The sequence below is a fragment of the Globicephala melas genome, chromosome 7, assembly GCF_963455315.2.
Source record: "Globicephala melas chromosome 7, mGloMel1.2, whole genome shotgun sequence".
In the NCBI taxonomy this organism is placed as follows: domain Eukaryota; kingdom Metazoa; phylum Chordata; class Mammalia; order Artiodactyla; family Delphinidae; genus Globicephala; species Globicephala melas.
Window position 1 is genome coordinate 88,866,912 of NC_083320.1, and position 18,780 is coordinate 88,885,691.

Consider the following 18,780-nt stretch of genomic DNA (forward strand, 5'->3'; position numbering starts at 1 on the left):
TTTAAACCATACAGCATTTCCATAAATGAAGCATTATTTTATTACTTGCCCAGCCTAAGAATTTCTAAAAGATCTGAGTTCTGTGCCTAAGCGATAGATCAGATTACCTCTGAGGACCATGTAACTGGAAACTTGCTTGAGAACTTACATCCGTCTTTCTCTGCTACCTCTTCTACCCCAACCCACCTTCTTAACAAGTCCAAGCACTACATCGTAAAATTTAAAAAAAAGAGAATTAGTCAATTTGCTATCTTGGGAACATTTAGGTGTAATCTTAGTTACATGAATCTTTCCCTAATGCCTGTGTATATTATTCTACTGGTTTTTACTCCAATAATTATATAATAATATGATATAATAATACTGTAGAATAGTATGCATACTACTGGATAACTGAGAGAGACAGTTAAATCACAGTTTCATTGTTCATTTTTAAAATTTCTCTGATTTCTTTTTTTTTAGATCTTCCCATTCATTCCTTCATTCATTCAACAAACATTTACTGTTGTCTCTTTCTGTGCCATGCATTATGTGAGGCCCTGGAGTTACAAAGCTGAATAAGTCCCTGCCTTCAAAGCACCTATAGTTTAGTGGGGGGAAGAGACTGATATGAAGGTACAAACATAAATTAGATTGGTGTTAGCAGTATATGTACAGTATTGCCAAAATGCAGGCTGGATTAGGGAAGTGTTTGGTGAAGTGATGGGATCTTTGAAAAATCTGAAAGATGTAGGACAAGCTCTCCATATGGGGAAATGAAGGAAGGATTCATCACACAGAGGGAACAGCATGTGCAAAAATGTAATAGAGTCTTGAAACAGTATGGGGTTTACACAATTTGTAAACTGGAAGTTGTGTAAGAGGAAGATAATGACACTAGATGAACAAGGGCAAATTGGGGCCAGATTGTGACAGGCCTTGTATGTTAAGTAATTTGGAATTTATCATATAGGTCATAGGGAGACATTGATGGCATTTAGTTGATAGAGTGCTGTTATTAGATTTGACAACAGCATGGAAAATGAAAGACCCTGGAAGGGCAACCAATTTAGAGGCTGTTAAAATATTTTAGGAGAAAACACTTGAAGTGATTATAGCTGTGGGAATGGGGATAAAATGTTACATTCAATAGTTATTTAGCAGAATAAAGAGGAAAGATCTGTAAACTTAAAACAGCAAAAATATTGGTGGTTGAGCTGCAAATATTAAGTGAATGATTTATATTATTATCTACTTAGCCAGGGGGAAATAACTCACAGTTTGGATAACTTATGAATTTCAAATATATTTGTACATTTTTTAAAGAAATAAAAAGTACTAGACTAAGCATAACTTAGAGATTCTTCCTGAAAAGCTCTGTCTTGATGAGAGGTACATTTATTTAACAAAAGGGTCAACATCAAAGAAATTCTAAGGATATGGTTAAACATTCTTTATCATTTATTTACCTAAAAAGCCTTTCTGAATACCTGATAATTTACCTAGAAGAAAGATTGCAAATGAGTGAATCTCTCTCCTCCTACTATTCCTTGAGATATAAAATAGGTCCAGTGAGAAACTTGGCATTTCAAAATGTTCTCCAGATTGAAATGCTCAGTTTTTAAGTTTAAATCTGTCTTTATACAGAAACAGAATGATTCTAAATATATTCTAAACACAATGATTCTAAATAATAATATTCTTCTTGTAGGCCTATATTTTTGGGACTGATTTCTTACCACCCCCAAACCACAGTCCTCCTCAGAGAATTTTAGGCTTTGATGTTGGATAAGAAGTTCTAAAACTTTGTTGGAGCACAAATCTTTGAGTAAAAGGATCTTCTCAGACTGGAGAAAGAAAACCCTTAGCATCTTAAAAGAAGCTTGGGGAACCTAAGGGTGAGGGTGGGTTGGGGTGGGATCCACTGTTAGAAAGCTTTTTCACCCTGAAATGTATGTGTAGCTTCACTGGGTCTCAGTTGCCTCATCCATAGAAATAAGGGTATTGGAAAAAATGGCATCAAAGGGGAATTCCAGAACTAAAATTCTAAGTCTCCCAGTTAGGTGGATCACTTTAGAATTTTTGCCAAATCCCAAAGTTTTAATTTCAGGTTAGTCTCCAATTTATTTACAAATAAATCTGTAATAACCAGATTTATTTCCTTAGTTAAAATCTCAAATCACCTATCCAGTCCTCAGTTCTCCCTGATTATTACTGCAAAAGTTATTAATATCTTTTAAAGTTGAGTACTTGTGAACTTACCAAATCAATGAGAGAAGAAAACATATGTTCTTGAGCATGATGTTGTATTAGATGTTTTGCATGTATGATTTATTATTATTATTGGCTTTCAGTGGAAATTTTCTTAGCTTAATACTGTGGTTCCAAGAACTGGAACCATCCCCTTATAAACTCATACTTTTATTAGAAGCCTACTGTGTTCAAGAAACTGCTTGATGCAATACATGCTTTTTTAGCCATTCCATCAGTGAACACTATGAGATGTGTCATTAAAGCCATTTTGCAATAAGGAAATAAGTTTAAAGAGATTAAATAATTTGTCCAAAGTCAAATAGCTCATAGTTAGAATTTGAACCCAGATCTAACTGGTTCCAAAGCCTCTTCCATTCTCCACAAGGCCCCCTTGTTTTTGAAAAGATGACTAACTGAAGATTTTTCTGTCTGCTTGTTATAGTTTCTAATAGCAACAGTTATAGCATAAACACACACCTATATATATAAAGGTATATCCATACTTGAACTTTTTCAGATTAATGTAAATAGTAGACATAGATAAATTGCAAAATATATGAGAAATAAATAAACAAAAACGTAAGCCATTAGAATATAATTACTGTAAATAAAAGAGTATAGCTCATTAAATCCAGTTTTTGTGTGTGTTTGTTTATTTGAAGGTGTGAAGAGAACAATCATGTTGCTTAAAAATGTACACCTTGCTTTAGTGGGACATTTTGATATTTCTGTTGGCTCTTTCCAAACTAACTTTATCTCCTGCCTATGGGAAAACTTCTACTCTTATTTGAAAATTTATGTCACGGAATTCCTGAAATTTGAACACAGCAAAGATCCTTTGTTATTAATTTTATGCATCATGAAAGTATAGCCTTCTCTAATGAAATGTTTATAAAATAGGTTACATTTTATAGACATTTCTGAGAAAAATTTCAGCCCTAACTCTGCATATCTTGCTTAACTTAGAGATTTTGTTTTCCATTTAATGAAAAGAAAATTAAATACCAGAAAATTATATTTAGATCACAATTTCATTTTGACTGCTTGTATCAAAGCACATAAATTCAGATTTATTTTTCCTCATTTTTTTGTGAGTTGCCATTGAACTTGAGATAGAGAGGTAGTTTTTTGACAAAAAGACTGAAAATACTGTGTAAACTGTAATAACAAAAGGGTGAGCTAAGAAAAACATTGCTTGACCTTGAGTTTTAAAATTTATTTCTTCTAGTACTTTTTTTTTTCAGAATATTCTTCGAGTCACTGAATGATTTAACCTTGTGTTAAATCAGTCGGCTATGTACATATTTTATCCAGCACACTGGAAAAATATACACTCACAACTGCTAATTTCTCAGAAAAGTAATCATTGGGTATGATTCTAAACTATAGCTTATCACTGAACTTTTATTTTGTGGAAAAATTCTTTAAAGTTTCATGCTATTATGTTGACTTTGACTCTTCATTTGTTTCTATACTCCTAGACCTGAAGATACTCATATTGAAGTGTCAGTATTGTATTGACAGTCCAACACTTTAGTTTGTTTATTGCTCTGGGAATCTAGTTTGTGTTGTGAGGAGGCAGTTCTGTGCTTGGATTTAAAATCCAAATCATAACCCATGCAGTGATCATCTAATCAATGTTGGGAAAAGAATCCAGATCTCAGTGTGCTACTGGTGAAATAGCAAAGATATATTTAGCGGGTTTTGTTCTAAGGGGGAAAAACACACTGAAAAAGACAAAGGGAGTACTTTGTGCTCCTGTATCCTGAAAGTCAGTAGCTGTTGCATTTAGGTCTTTAGAAAATGTAAATATCCACCAAAGCCCACTGAAAAAAGAGAGAGAATCTAATAAACACCACCGTCCAATTTTACAATATTCTAGAGTGTTTCTTTCTTGATAAGATATTGCATTTTAGTACTTTTGAAAAAAAATTTCCTATCATTCACAGTCCGTTACAAACAGTTGACTTCACAGGCTATTTTATGCCAATGGTGTTGATGTGCTGCTGTTTACAATACAATAAAAGTTAATGGAAGGGAGCAAAATAAAATTCAGTTACTATAGAAATGTTCCTGAACCAGTCAAATAAATTGAAATTAACTGCCATTTCTGAAAAGTTTTAGAATTTCAGTGTCAATCATATCTTTTATTTTTGTCCCTTGAATAGAACATGTTACGTTAAATTGTGTATATGTCTAAACAGGTTATTATTTTGCAAATGTCACATGCATTCCATATACTTTTTAAAATATAAATTTAAAGAATTACCCTATATGAGTTTTCAGCCACTTTCAACAGTGTTATCCGTCCCAAATATGACATGGTGCAGCATTGGGAATTAGTAGCTTTAGTTTTTGGTTAGGTTACTCTCTAATTTAGGCAAGTTGCTTTGCCACACTATAGTTCAAAGTTCTTACCCACAAAATAGGACTTCTAATCAATCAGTGATTTTTTAACATTTCTTAAAGGAATTGACTGAGGTTGGAACTGGGGGAGAGGAGGACTGTTGATTCAGTTCACTCACTTATCCCTAGTTATTCCTAGGAGTACTAGAACACGTTTGAAAATGCTTGTAATATGTTACACTCTTTTCTGTTTTTATTCTAGAAGCATATTTATAATTATAGGAATGTGGGACAACCAGATACTAAATTCATGTAAATGGCTCTACTTGATATCTGTTCCAAAGGCAAAGGGCTTTTCAAAGTCTTCAGCTTTCATTAGGACGCTCTAACAAACACATTCCTAACGCATATGTATGTAGAATGTCATAACTTATATTTAGTACTGATGGTCAGCTCTGAAAGTACATTTCCAAGTATCTATGAAGGTTTGTATCACCAGTAGAAAAGTCCAGAGAGTTTCAAAGCAACTGGAATATATCTTTACCAAGTGCATGAAACAGTGTTGTTTTGTTTACTTCAGAGATTGAAGAGCAGTGTCATCATCAAGAGACGATATTTATAGGCACAGTTTAGTTTTCAAAGTAAATGAACTATAATTTACATTGTAAACTTATAAATACTGCTATTCATTAGCAGAAATACTCTTTTTAGATATTAAATATGAAAGTGGCCATATATGACCTTATATTATGAATAATTTAAAGATATGTGAGGGAAGGGAAGGGATTAAATTATATGAAGTTGAATATTCCTAATCTATGTAGAGAGTGTATATGATTTGAGGTGACAAGGTAGACAAAAAAAGGCAAGGAATACCAGAAAAGGGTAGGCAAAGGATGCCTTCTGTCTTTTAATAATGGTTTTAATTTAAAGAAGAGCTCTAAATAATTTCTATATTTTGCCATCATACATTACATTTATTTCAAAAAGTTTCACATTTAAGTGTCCCAGTGTAAACTACTGCATTAAGGAACGACATGTAACTTTTGTCTGGACGTTTGATCAGTGTCGGTATTCCAAAGGCAGCCTCATATAATAGACGCTCAAGTAGCATCAGCTCATATCTGCTATGTACTCTGACATATGCTGAATGGAAGACCTTTATTTTTCCTCCTCTTTAAGGTTTCAGTGATGGATGAACTTTTTGAAAGATCATACTTTTTATTGGAAAAAATAACTTTTGAACATTTTATCATCATGTTTGGTGATATTGACTATTATTAGTGTTTCTACCATTTGATAATGTTTTTATTGATTTTGAACAATGGATTTTGGATCCATATGCCTGAAATTTTATTTGTAGTACTGTTTCCATTAAGCAGGGTTGTATTAAAGAGTAGGCAGGAAAAAATGTTCATGTAGGCAAATGTTAAATGGAATATTTTGTAGCCTGTTGTAGATGGTTCTGAGGAAATAATTATTTAAAAAAAATCTTCTGCCAACAGTAACACTGAAGGGGATGCCCAATTACGGACAAAGAACAAATGTTCTTGGCACTAAGGTTACATAAAGCATACTCTTTTTGATGGGGCATTTGTAACTAAAGCTACTGACTCAGCAGTCATTCTCTGGAAATTAGTATACTATGGCCATTTTCCCCTCAACCCACTCTTCTCCATTGCTCTCTATAAACTAGAAACCATTATTCACCCACGTACTCACCACTGTCATGAATCTTCCACTTTCTTGACATGTTAGATCACTTTCTTCCATCATCTAATTTTATCATGTTACACTCCTTTTGTAGCCTTTGATTAATCTCACCTCATTTTTTGAATGCTAATTGTTTTTCTTTGTTTTATATCTTCCTTTTTGGTTTTCATGTTCTACTACTTTAATTCCTGGCTTCTCTACATACCATATTGTAAATTAGACTTCTAGAAAGATATCAGGGAAAATTGTTAGTGTCAAGGTCTCTCAGAATAGAGGATTAGTGAGGATCCTGATATTCTCTTCTGAAGACAGAAGTTTCAGTCAGGCTAAATAGTTTGCACAGTACTGCCTAGGGAATGGCTGTCATTGGTGGTTTTTGATCAAGGAAGAGAGATGCGAGATAGAAGAAATATTGGAAATATTTACTGGAGGGAGTTCTAGTTATTCTATCTTTGCCTCTTTGCCATGCTCTGTATGCTAGAAGGCGGACTTCTGTGGACTGCATCACCCCGGCTCTTTTACCTTCCAGCCTCAGATTGGATTTAAACCATGGAAAGCATTGGCAGGAGATTAGACAATGGAGGAAGCAAGAGGCCAGAATATTTATTTATCCCCTTTCCCTCCATGACCAACTACAGTGGTTTAGCAGTGGCTGAGTTCCTCTGCCAAATGTCATCTGCTTTTGGTAGGTGGCTTTTTCCTTAGCTACAGCTTTCACCAGCTTCTGGTATCAGATCTAGGAAAGAACTTTATCATCGGTTCCTTAGCCACACCTCTGTAAATAATTAAGAGAAAAATAATAAAACCAGTTGCGTACATAAGACTGACTTCTTTCAATTAAATTCTTTTCAATTATCATTTAAAAACATGTTCTCTGTTTACTACAGGAAGCTTGGCTGTTACAAAAAAAAAGGTTGGAAGAGTGGAAGAGTTTAAAAGCAATGAGAAAAATTAGACTAATTTTGCAATTTTTCAGGTGTGAGGGAAGGTGAGACTACTTGGGACAATGACACCAAGAATAAGAAAAATGGGAGAGAGAGTCTTAAAATGTATTAAAAATCAAAAGATGATAGAATTTAATATTTTGTTTGATATGCTTATTAACTTTAAAGTTTTAGGAGATTGTTTCCAAACTGTCAGCCGTAGAGTGAGGGTCAGGTTGACTTTACTGGATCATTCAGGTGTTCCAAACAATACATAAATTCTTTATAACTAAAAGAAAAAAAATCAATATTCAAGTTACTCTTATCTTGATTCCTTAATAAAAATAACTACTGAATTTGGTGGTTGAACTTTGTTCTTCCTTTGAAAATATTTATAATAATTTTTAAATAACAAAATTAAAAATTGTTCCATATAATATTTTAAAATGACATTTACATCCTTGAAGTAAATCTTCGAGAAAAATCAGAAAAAAATATGGCATTAGTAGTAAAATTTCTATTTAAGTACTAACCCACTGGGCAAAACTATGTTGAATCTGCCATTATCCCAATGTAATATCTTACCCAGAACTCCAACTATAAGATTTTAACTCAACAAGAGATGAGTACTATGTCATTGGTGCATTCTGTTCTTAAGTATTTAAACTAGGTTAGTCCCAAATATATAATTAGACTGGTATTATCCAGGAATATACTTGTTTAGCATGATAAATGATATTCCCAAAAATGAATAATCAAGAGTTTCGTAATAGAGTATCTCTAACTGTGAGGCAACAGTTAAGCTGAAAGCATATTCTGGATTTCCACTTTTTCTATTTATCGTAATTACTAGGAACCTTACCAGGGTAGCAACCTACTTGACTAAAAGAGAAAAACTCCACAAAGAGTATTTCTTCGATTTATTTTTTGCCAAATATCAGCTCCTTTCTTCTGATACATATAGTCTATGAAATAAAAGTTAGGAGCCTAGTGCTTGAGTGGAGTGCTGGAAACAGTACAATAAATACCGCTGTTGTACAGAATAGAGGCCTAACTACAGAAAGCAGCTTTAAAATAGGTTTTAAATATATAATAAGTACCTGTTAAACTGCAGCCCACACAACTGTTCTGTTTTTAGTGTCGTTTTTGTATGTCTGCTGAATACCTGTAAAATGAAAGTTTCCCTACATTTATTTTTTGCATTTTTCTTTCAATCAAACAAAAGCAGTCTTATGTATAACAGGGGGCCATATTATTTTCCTCTTAGAAAAGGACAACCATTATTCTGAGAAAACATTGACTGCTTTTTCCATAAACTCAACCATGTCTTAGTAAGAATTTGTGTTAAATATTTCTCACATATACCATCACATTTCATGTTTATATTTTATATATATTTTGTCTATTTTGTCAGCTCCACTAACTGCCAAATTACATCACAAGATTAATCTTTTTTGTTGCTCTGTAATATATGCATGTATATATAATACATGTATGTATATATTATGCATATATATATTACAGATATGTTACATATGCACACATACCTAATACATGCACACGTGTATATACACACATATAGATGTACATATATACACATATCTATAAGGTGAAAATAAGTATATAAATAGAGATACAACCAAAAGTAAGCAAGTTTATTTTTCTCATTCTGAATCAGGAACGTTTCCCATACCAAAATATATAATGCTTTGGCTCGGAACATCTCATTTACTCCCAATGTAGGTTGAAGTCTTTGTGTTGATGGAAAAACAAACACAGCATCCATTCATTTATACTTACCATTTATCAGTTACCATATAGCAGTTTTTTCACAGAAACTTAAGCAGATAGTCAAATAACTCTCATAAGGAGATTTTAGGTCCTAAAGAGGAAATGAGGCATACTGCCAAGTTATGAGTCAAACCCCAGAAAAGGCAATATGTAAAGATTCTTGTTTGTTTGTTTTGCTCTCTTTCATTTTACTTGATTTTTATCGGCATTGGTCGTGGTGTTAGGGAACACGTCACTATCTCTTAGAGAGTAGCTTGTTGGAGCCACTATAGTGTTACAGATGTATGAGACTAGATTTCTTTTGGTTAACATAGTTGGTGTTTTTACTTCATTTCTTTTCTCTAGAAGGAATACTCTGGTGGTTGTGTTTGATGCTTGCTGTTTGGGAAATAAGTATGTTTACCAAATGAATGGGCTTGGAATAGGCTTGTATAAAGATCCTAGTGTTAGTCCTGTTTTTCTTTGTCAGTATCAAATAAGGAATTGAATCAAACGGATTCAATTCCTGGGAAAATGGACTACTTTTCTTCACTTTAACCTGACTTTTCTACATTCTTTGTACATCCAGCTATGTGCCAAAAATAAGAGTTCATTTTTCTGATATCTATACACTTATATTGATTACCTGATAACAGAGGGTTTCTGGTGGCCAATCACTACAAACTTAGAGATAGCAAACTTGCCCTGTGCTTAAATTGTCTCATGTCTGAAAATCATATACAGTGTAATTGCATTCAAGTAATTAAATAAAATGATATTCACATGGAGCTTATGAAATTAGTCCCATTGTTTTATATACTTGTATTAGTTTGCTAAGGCTACCACAAACTTGGCGGATTAAGCAACCGAAATGTATTTTCTTAGTCCTGGAAGCTGGAAGTCCCAGATCAAGATGTTTGCAGGTTTGGTTTCACCTGAGGCCTCTCCCTTCGGCTTGTAGATAGCCGTCTTCTTGCTGTGCCTTCACCTGGCCATTTCTCTGTATGTGCACACCCCTGGTGTCCCTCTCTTCTTGTAAGAGAAGTTATATTGGATTAAGGTCCCACTCTGAAGACCTTAATTTAATCTAACTTACTTCTTTAAAGGCCCTATCTTTAAATACAGATATATTGGGGTCTAGGGCTTCAACATATGAATTTTGAGGGGACACAATTCAGTCCATAACCACACTTTACCTTACTAGGACGGCTTTCTTAAAGTCTGATAGGTAAAGTGGCAAAGAACTCAGCAGCCAGCAAATCCGATTTAGATTCAGATACCAGCATCTTCATAGTTTTCTCCATCCTCTCTGGTCAAATTACTTGTTTTCCAAATCTTAGTTTTCTTATCTGAAAGTGAGGTCAACTGTTTCATGATAGAGTTGTTTTGAGTATTAAATTAAATAGGTGTACAAAGTTGATATGTTACTATGGGGTTTCTCAATCTCAGATCTATCGATATGTGGGCCTGATAATTCTTCCTTCTGGGACCAGAATGGCCTCCCCCACCCATCAGAGCCAAGGGCCTACTTTCTGGCACCCATGGGCTGAATAAATGTCAGCTCTAGTTATTGAATAGTTCAACAGACTGTGCTATTTTTGAGATGCTAATAGGCAAGTTCTTACAATAACTTCACTTTTTGTACAGAAGCTAATTGAATCTCTGGTGGACTGACATTATTTTAAAGTGATGATTAATTTTTGAATCCCTATTTAATGATGTAATTACTTGCTTGACATCTAAGGAAATCTGAGTTGAATGTTTCTGAGACTTTCAATTTTTTCTGAGTATTTTTATTTTATTTTGAAAAGTTTCAAACATACACACATGTTGAAAGATTGCTGTAATGATCACCTATTACCAAGAGTCACCCAATTGTTAACATTTTGCCACATTTGTTTATCTTTCTGGAATGAATTTATATAGTCAAAGGGGGAGAGTGGGCATAGTTTGCATAAATAACTCAGACATGATTCATTCTGGTAAAATGTCCTACTTTTCATCTTTCTTTATTCAATTCTACTTATCATTGTGGCAATGGGCTCCATGTCTGGGAATTACACGGATAATTCAGTTTGAATATCTGCATCAGAAGTGTGCACATCTGGATTTTTCTTGATTTTTTTATATCCTTCATATGCATAGTATCTCTTCTGAGATGGATTTCTGGCTAGACACTACATTATTTATAGTAGTCAATGGCTTAAAGTGTCACCCATTTGAAGGAGTCTTAACTCTTTTATTTCTGTATTTTCTGAGTCATAGTGAATTCTCTGATCACATTTTGCCCATCTGAGTAAAAATAACAATTTGGTAGATTTAAAATTTCTACTTCTAGTTAACAATATAAATTTACCCAGCATCTTAAAAATAAGGCTGTAAACCTCCCTAGAAAAAGTGAATTATATTTTAAATTTTGATAGTTTTTCAGTTACTGCTGAATGAGGAATATGCCAAACATAAATTCTGTCATTATGTTCTAATATATAAAAAAGTACATATTACCTGAATTATAGTACCTTTTCTCATTAATGAACATTTTGCAGAATTTTTAAAAGTAGATCTAAAAATTTATATAGAGAAATATATTGGAATGTTTGTGCAAATTAGGGAATTTCAATTTTCTTTATTTATTGCTTTTTTTTTTAAAAAGTTGAAGAACCCTCTATCACATTTTAAAATTATTTAACTCCAAACCACCAAACAAATTTATTACATCTTATTTGCCAGATAGGACCCTGGAATCTCTTGAAAGAAAAATTTACATTTGTGAAGCTCAATCTACTGTTTACATTTAAACCCAGTCCTCTAATGAATGTATAATTATAAAACAATTTTAATCTGCAACAAAGCAGTTTTATAATTGTTAAGTCTGCATGATGCATTGTTATTTGTCACATTTATATATTTCTCCATCCGTATCCCAGCTTATTTTGCAAGCAAAAATACTCATTAAGATCTCAGTGACTAAAATGGTTAATAGTAGTCATAGTCACTCTATCTCCAGGTAGATAGACATTTCATCCTGGATATATAATTTAATCCATTTAAAAGTGGGAGAAAGCACTACAATGACCTGTGGATTTAAGGAGGATATAAGTTAGAAACAACTGATGGAGATATACATATATATATAAGTTTTAAATGTTGGATGTTATTTGTTTCTGGTGAAGCAGCCATTACTTGTAAGCAGGATTGAATTCATTTTCTTCCCAGTGATTGAAACAATCTAAATCTGAGCAAAGCAACCTCCTGCGCCAGATCCTGCATTCTCTTAACCGGTAATAAAGAACCTTGCCGGCCTGACAGGTTGTCACAGCAGTTATTCACACGAAGTTCTGTAGCAGTTGTATCTGTCAGCCCATGTAGTATTGAATATTTTAACTGGCAGTCTTCCAAGACTGAACATTAATCTTACCATCTCCTATTACAGTCCCTAATCAAGATATTCCAGGGGTGATTGCACTAACATTGTTTGAAGACTACATCTACTGGACTGATGGGAAAACCAAGTCACTCAGCCGTGCCCATAAAACCTCGGGAGCAGACAGACTCTCACTGATTAACTCATGGCATGCCATCACAGATATCCAGGTGTATCATTCTTATAGACAACCTGATGGTAATTATTCTTTCCATGATTTCCATAAGTGCATCAACATCTTTTAGTAACATTCCATTTTTGTTTCCTTTAAGGTTAAGTGTAAATTTATTTTTGAGAAAGATTACCAGATTTGACTGCTTAGCATAATTGTATAGAATAAATTCAGTTGATATCAAATACTGCTGTTAAGGGATATGGTTAGAAGCTCAATAATAGTACAAGAATTATGGATTTGTTGAAATCATATTAACCTGAAATGACATTAATACATGTAGTTGGAGAAGTGAAGACTGCATTCTTGAAATCATTTATTTACAAAATAGTTATAGGATCCTAGTTTCTGGACTGCTAGGTGAAAGGAACTATATTTATGTAACTCTGAGGCTCTAAAAATGAGAACTGTATCAAGTTTGCTTAAGCATACGTCTAGTGGGAATTCTATCAGGCCATATGGAATAAAGTTTTGATTATTTTGCTACCCACTATACTATTACACGTAGACCATCATTTCATTATTTTATTTTACATTTATATTTTTAAACCTGTGTATATACTCATCCAAAATACTTTTAGTCTCTGTTTGTTTTTCTGATGGACACTTTTTTCCTACTAAAATACTTTCTATTGTGGAGATACATTCTTAAAATTATTTAATGATAAAATAAATGTCATAGGATGATGAGTAGAGTTTTTAACAAAATAAAATTATATTTATAATCTTGATGAGTTCTTGATTACAACGTTGTATTCAAATACAAGTTATGAAGCTTAAATGTCCTATCTCTCATCCCATATTATATTATTGGCCTTGATTATCCCATTCTGTTGTTGTTTCTTTCTCATCTGTAGTCTCCAAACATCTCTGTATGACAAATAATGGAGGTTGTAGTCATCTGTGCCTTTTAGCCCCTGGAAAGACTCACACCTGTGCATGTCCCACCAACTTCTATCTTGCAGCTGATAACAGGACTTGCTTATCCAACTGCACAGCCAGTCAGGTGAGTGGAGGTCTAGAAATCATTTCATGGCATGTATGAGCAAGTTGTTACAAAGGTTTTGCCTGTGTTTTGTTTATTCACGTAAACCGTTTTTGAAACATCATGTTTTTTGTTTGGCATAGCATTAGATAAACATTCCATACATTATAGAGAGGGTCACAGAGTAAGGGAAAAGCAATTTGATACATATTGTTAAAATGGGAATTTAGGAAGTACACATAGAGGTTAAAAGGAAGACAAAAACAAAAATGGAAACCATTCTTACACCGATCCACACAGAATAATGGTGCAAATCGTAAGCAGGCATAGCAGAATCATCAGGGGAAATTTGACCTATTCCAAGATACCAGGGTGATTGAGGCATAGGGTTAAGACTAAGATATATGCAGTTTAAACAAAGAAAAAAATATTCCTAGATAATCTGCTCTGTATCACCATCTCTACCTCTCTGTCATTCTTCAGAGTAAGTGATATGGAAAATATGTTTGTAAAAAGTAATTTTCTAGATATTTTTATTGAAAATTTATATGATCTAAATAATTTCCTTCTGAAATCTCTTTTTCTTCAAAATGTAGTTATTTTCAGTGAAGCTATTTCAGAAGTTAATTTTTCTACTTAATGGTAGTTGCATGGACTTTATTACTTTCAAAATTTGGACAAAAGTCATATGGCATTATAAAATTTAATTTTTTATATTTGAGTAACTATCTTGTTTAAGATAAAATTGTAAAGGAAATGTGATTTGTTTTTTTAACATGACTAAATTTATTCTTAGAATTCTGTGTTTTGAATTTGCTGGTTTTACAATTCTAGCAGTGACATCATAGGAAGAGACTGAATTTCTCTTAGGGTGTGCTTATTTTCAAAAAGAGAAGCTAATTCTAGCTCAACTTGCCTCTTAAGTTATGACTATGAGGCTCATACAATAAAGAACCATATAAACGAAAAAGATCCAACCTCTTCCAGGAAGCAGTATGTGTAGTGGTTAAGGGCATAGACTCTGAAGCCAGACTCACTTTGACCATACTCTGACTGCTTTAAATAAGCTGAATTACCTTGGCTTTGTTACTTAACTACTTGATGCCTCAGTTTTCTCATCTTTTAAATGGGATTGATAATATTTCCAGGCCACCGTTATGAAGATTACATGGGAAAAGTTCCTGGGTCATAGTAAGTGTTGTTGTTATTACCCTAGCCCTCTAGTGCAAGTAGAATATACTTGAGTATGTGTGCAATTAGTGTGAGCTGCCATCAGGAGGTTCTGATGTCTAGTTGAAAGCACAGGTCACAGTCTCTTTTTTCTTTACAACTGTGTTGTTTTAATTATACTCTCCTAAGTATTTATGTGAACAAAATTCATTATTTTTAGAGAACTAGCAATTTGTCACTATGGGAGGTAAAATAAGCAAACTAGAGGTAAAATTTAAGGGAGAAGTCACATCTTTAAAAATTTTTTAATTATAATTTCTGTTAATTTTGTTTAGTTTAGACAGATTTTCAATTTAACCTCTGGGTTATTCTGAAATAACCTCTGTTCTCTTGATTTGGAGCAGACCAGGGTCACTCTGCTGAGGCCCAACACTGAGGCTATAGGTAACTTAGTGGAAATGACACCTGCCTAAGCCCCTTACAGTGTAGTGAGCCTCATTAGCTGACTGGAAATAAAGTAAAGCCAAAGGATGTCTGACACACAGATGAAATCTCAAACAGCAGGACATAGATAGTAAAACATCAGCCTCACTGTAGTCATAAAAGGAATAAGATGTTTCAAATTATTAAATAAGAAAAACCTAGGATTGTATGTATTCAAAGGCAAAAAGTCTGATCAGTCAATTAAATGAAAACTTAAATCAACCTAGAAAAGTATTATTCATATAACTAAATTACCTCTCAATTTGGTACCAGTGATAACATGACTAAAATATTTATAATTTTTTATATACCCCCAATAGTGTTTTGCATGAATTAAAAAAAATAAGCAATAGCAAGACAGTACAGTAACAACAGAATGTTATGGATCAGATATCTTTGTTTTCAATACTTCCTGAAAAAAACAGTTATCACTTCATTTGTCTCATTTTTAAGAAAAAAGTTAACGAAGAGTAACATCTCAGCTAACACAATCAAGTAGTGGTTGTCCCTGTAAGTCCTGTGGTTTATGCAGTCATTTTATCTCCGATTCTTTTCTGATACAATGGGAGGGAAAAAAGATCTACTGTATACTTCTTGGAGAAAAGTCAGTTCATAGCACAATTTTTAGTGAGGTAGATATTAAAATGAAGTGAATAATTTATGTACTTCAGAATCATATCATTAAGCATTCTGATAAAAAATATTGCATTTTAAATTTATCTTACTAAGGGATTTGGGGTTTATCATCTAGTTACTGCAGCCAACTATACACCCCCCAATATTATTGATTTTTAACAAAATAGGCAAATCACACCGATAAGAATTCTATTAGGATTGGAAATGAACATATGAAAATCTGGTAAAAATCAAGGTTAGGTCCAATTCTTGTGGCACAAATCATTTCAAATATTACATTTAAATCATTTTAATTAGAAAACTATAAAAGTAAATTTAAAATGAATTTACTTATTTTTAAGTGGAGACTCTTCCTGTATTGAGTAAACTTCACTATATGTAGGATTTGCATTTTATCCATGTACCCACTTAGTAGACATGCATTTAAGAGTTTCTTTATAGCTTCTTCTTGTGGGTGATGATTGCAGTCTGCAATTTATTTTATGAAGCTATTAGTCTTGGAGAGCATTTACCATGAAGAATGTTTTGTATTTATGTTTAGCATTTATCTTTTCAAAGTTACTGTATTTAAGTATGAAAAAAAAGCCCAGACACAAAATAGAAGAAATCTTCCTCTGAGAGTAATGAATAAAATATGGATTAGCATAAAGAGTAATAATAAATATATTTTACCCTGGCCTTCCCTTAACTCAAAACACTTTTATGTCCTTATTAAAAATGAAATGGTGAGCAAAATCATTGTGTCATCATCTATCATTCCAACAGTGGGTGTTTATTTAAATCAGAAATATTTAGTAAAATTAAACATATGTGTAAATATATGTAAATTTTAAAATATTTTTAATATTAAAAATTTAGATATTTTTCAAATCTTGATTGGAAAGACTTTGAATATACTCAGGAGACTTGAAATCATCTTACTTACATACTTTGATATACTGTAATGACTGGAAATGTTTAATGTTCACGGCAATTGCTTTCAGAGTAAGCCTTATATCCCCAGACAATCACTATCTATCAAAGTAATATTTTTCTTTTGGTAATTTATGAAAGCCATAACAAACATGACCACAGGCTAAGTAAATATGGGAAAATCAGTTGAACAGGGAGATCTTCCCTTGGATTCACAGTGCTCTATTCCCTCTTACAGTGCCACTGGCAAAAAACTTACTCTCTTATTTAAAATATAAATATATAAATATATATATATATATAAATCTACCCTGAATCAGCTCCATGATATCCAGATAGGTTCAGTAAAGGCTAGCATCACAGTCTGTCTTATTTGAAGACAGTAGCAGTATTTTAAATGAACAAATTTTTAGCTTGCTAATCCATTTTCATTAGAGCAAATTGAACCTAGGTTATATATTTCTATGTTACAAATCTGCCTGGCATGCAACATGCTAAGATAAATGTCATTTTGCTTTTAGTCACTCACATGAGAATTACAGCAAAAACACTTCAAAAAGAAAATGAATACATTTTAGAAAATACCTAATATTTTCAATTTCAGAAGAAGAAAAAAAATTGAAGTACTAGAAGAAATCTACTAAATTTAACTATCGCTTGTTTTTATTCACGGCAACTATTTCAGATGCATGTGCTCTCTGTATGGAAAGTGTGATTTTCTTTAGATTCTTCTATCTTATGAGGGTATGTTTGGAACTGGATGTTACTGAGAAAAGGATAAGTTGTGGTCTGAGATCTAAGATTGGCTGAACTTTCTCGGTCACTGTGTATGGTTGGCCAGTGAAGTTAGCAGGAACAATAATTCAAATTAATTAAATTAGTTAAATTAATTCAAAGTAACTAAATGAATTCAACTCAATACCTCTTCCTGGTATCTCTGATGATTTTTAGCCCTACTCAGTGTTCAGCAAAAGTTTTCTGTAGCGGGACAGGTAATAACTATTTTAGGCTTTGTGAACCACATGGTCTGTGTAGCAGTACTAAACTGTTGTGGTTAGAAAGCAGCTGTAGACAATAAGTAAATTCATGAGTTTGTCTTTGCTCAGGAAATTTCACCAGGTTTTCCTGAACAGTGTGCTTTCCTGATGGTCATTTTGCTGCTTGTTGTGCACTTATTCTCCGTTGTGGAATGCTCTAAGACCACCACAGTTCACATTTGCAGCAAGAGAGTAGGCTAGGCTGCTCTGCCCTAGTGAGTTTTTAAATATCCGTTACATATGAGTAGCGTTCTTTAATCTTTTTTTTTTTTTCCCTTTATTTCAAAGTTTCGTTGCAAAACTGATAAATGTATTCCATTCTGGTGGAAATGTGACACCGTGGATGACTGTGGTGATGGATCTGACGAACCAGATGACTGTCGTGAGTACACTGGCAGATGCAGGAATTTAGAATTTAGAGCTCCTTACGTCCCAGACCCGGAAAATTGAAGCTAGATCTTAAGTATTGCCTTCTGATAGCTTTCAAAAATTGAAACAGAAAGGTTTTATGTCAGTAGTTTAAAATACAGCAAAAATTGTTGCAATGTCTTGTGTATGTCTCTGATCACTATTACATCCACAATGACACCATCAGCACTTTGTATTCGTCATCTCTTTCTCAATTTTTTTTTACTTGTAGAATAACTAAACTCTGCATGTAGCAATCAGGAGAGTAAAAATCAGCATGATTTTGACTTAAGATATCATTAAATCAGAAGCAAAAATGGGCAAGTTTTCAGAATGCCACTCAATGACTGAAATCTTGACTTTAAGGGATACAGTCCTCAACTTTTCTGTCAGTATTAAGATACTGAAAATTCCTTAAAAGTCAGATTTTTCCAATGTAAGTCATTAGTTGGCTGTTAGTCAATTTAGTATGCTCTTAGTAGTTGCCTTAAAGTGACTACCAATTATGTCTTGACATTTGACTGTCGTTGGCATGGTTAGGTGCTATTTTTTTAAGCTATCTTTGGTAA

At 33.2% G+C, this 18,780-nt stretch overlaps 1 protein-coding gene across 1 annotated transcript in view; it reads left to right on the top strand.

The window, feature by feature from the left end:
* The window catches only part of LRP1B (LDL receptor related protein 1B), a 1,792,829-nt gene that overhangs the window by 1,564,385 nt on the left and 209,664 nt on the right, over positions 1-18,780 (top strand). Inside the window, exons 61-63 of the mRNA XM_030883038.2 lie at positions 12,418-12,606; positions 13,438-13,586; positions 18,092-18,185. Of these exons, the coding sequence (XP_030738898.2) occupies positions 12,418-12,606; positions 13,438-13,586; positions 18,092-18,185 (432 nt within the window). The remainder of the gene's footprint in view (positions 1-12,417; positions 12,607-13,437; positions 13,587-18,091; positions 18,186-18,780) is intronic.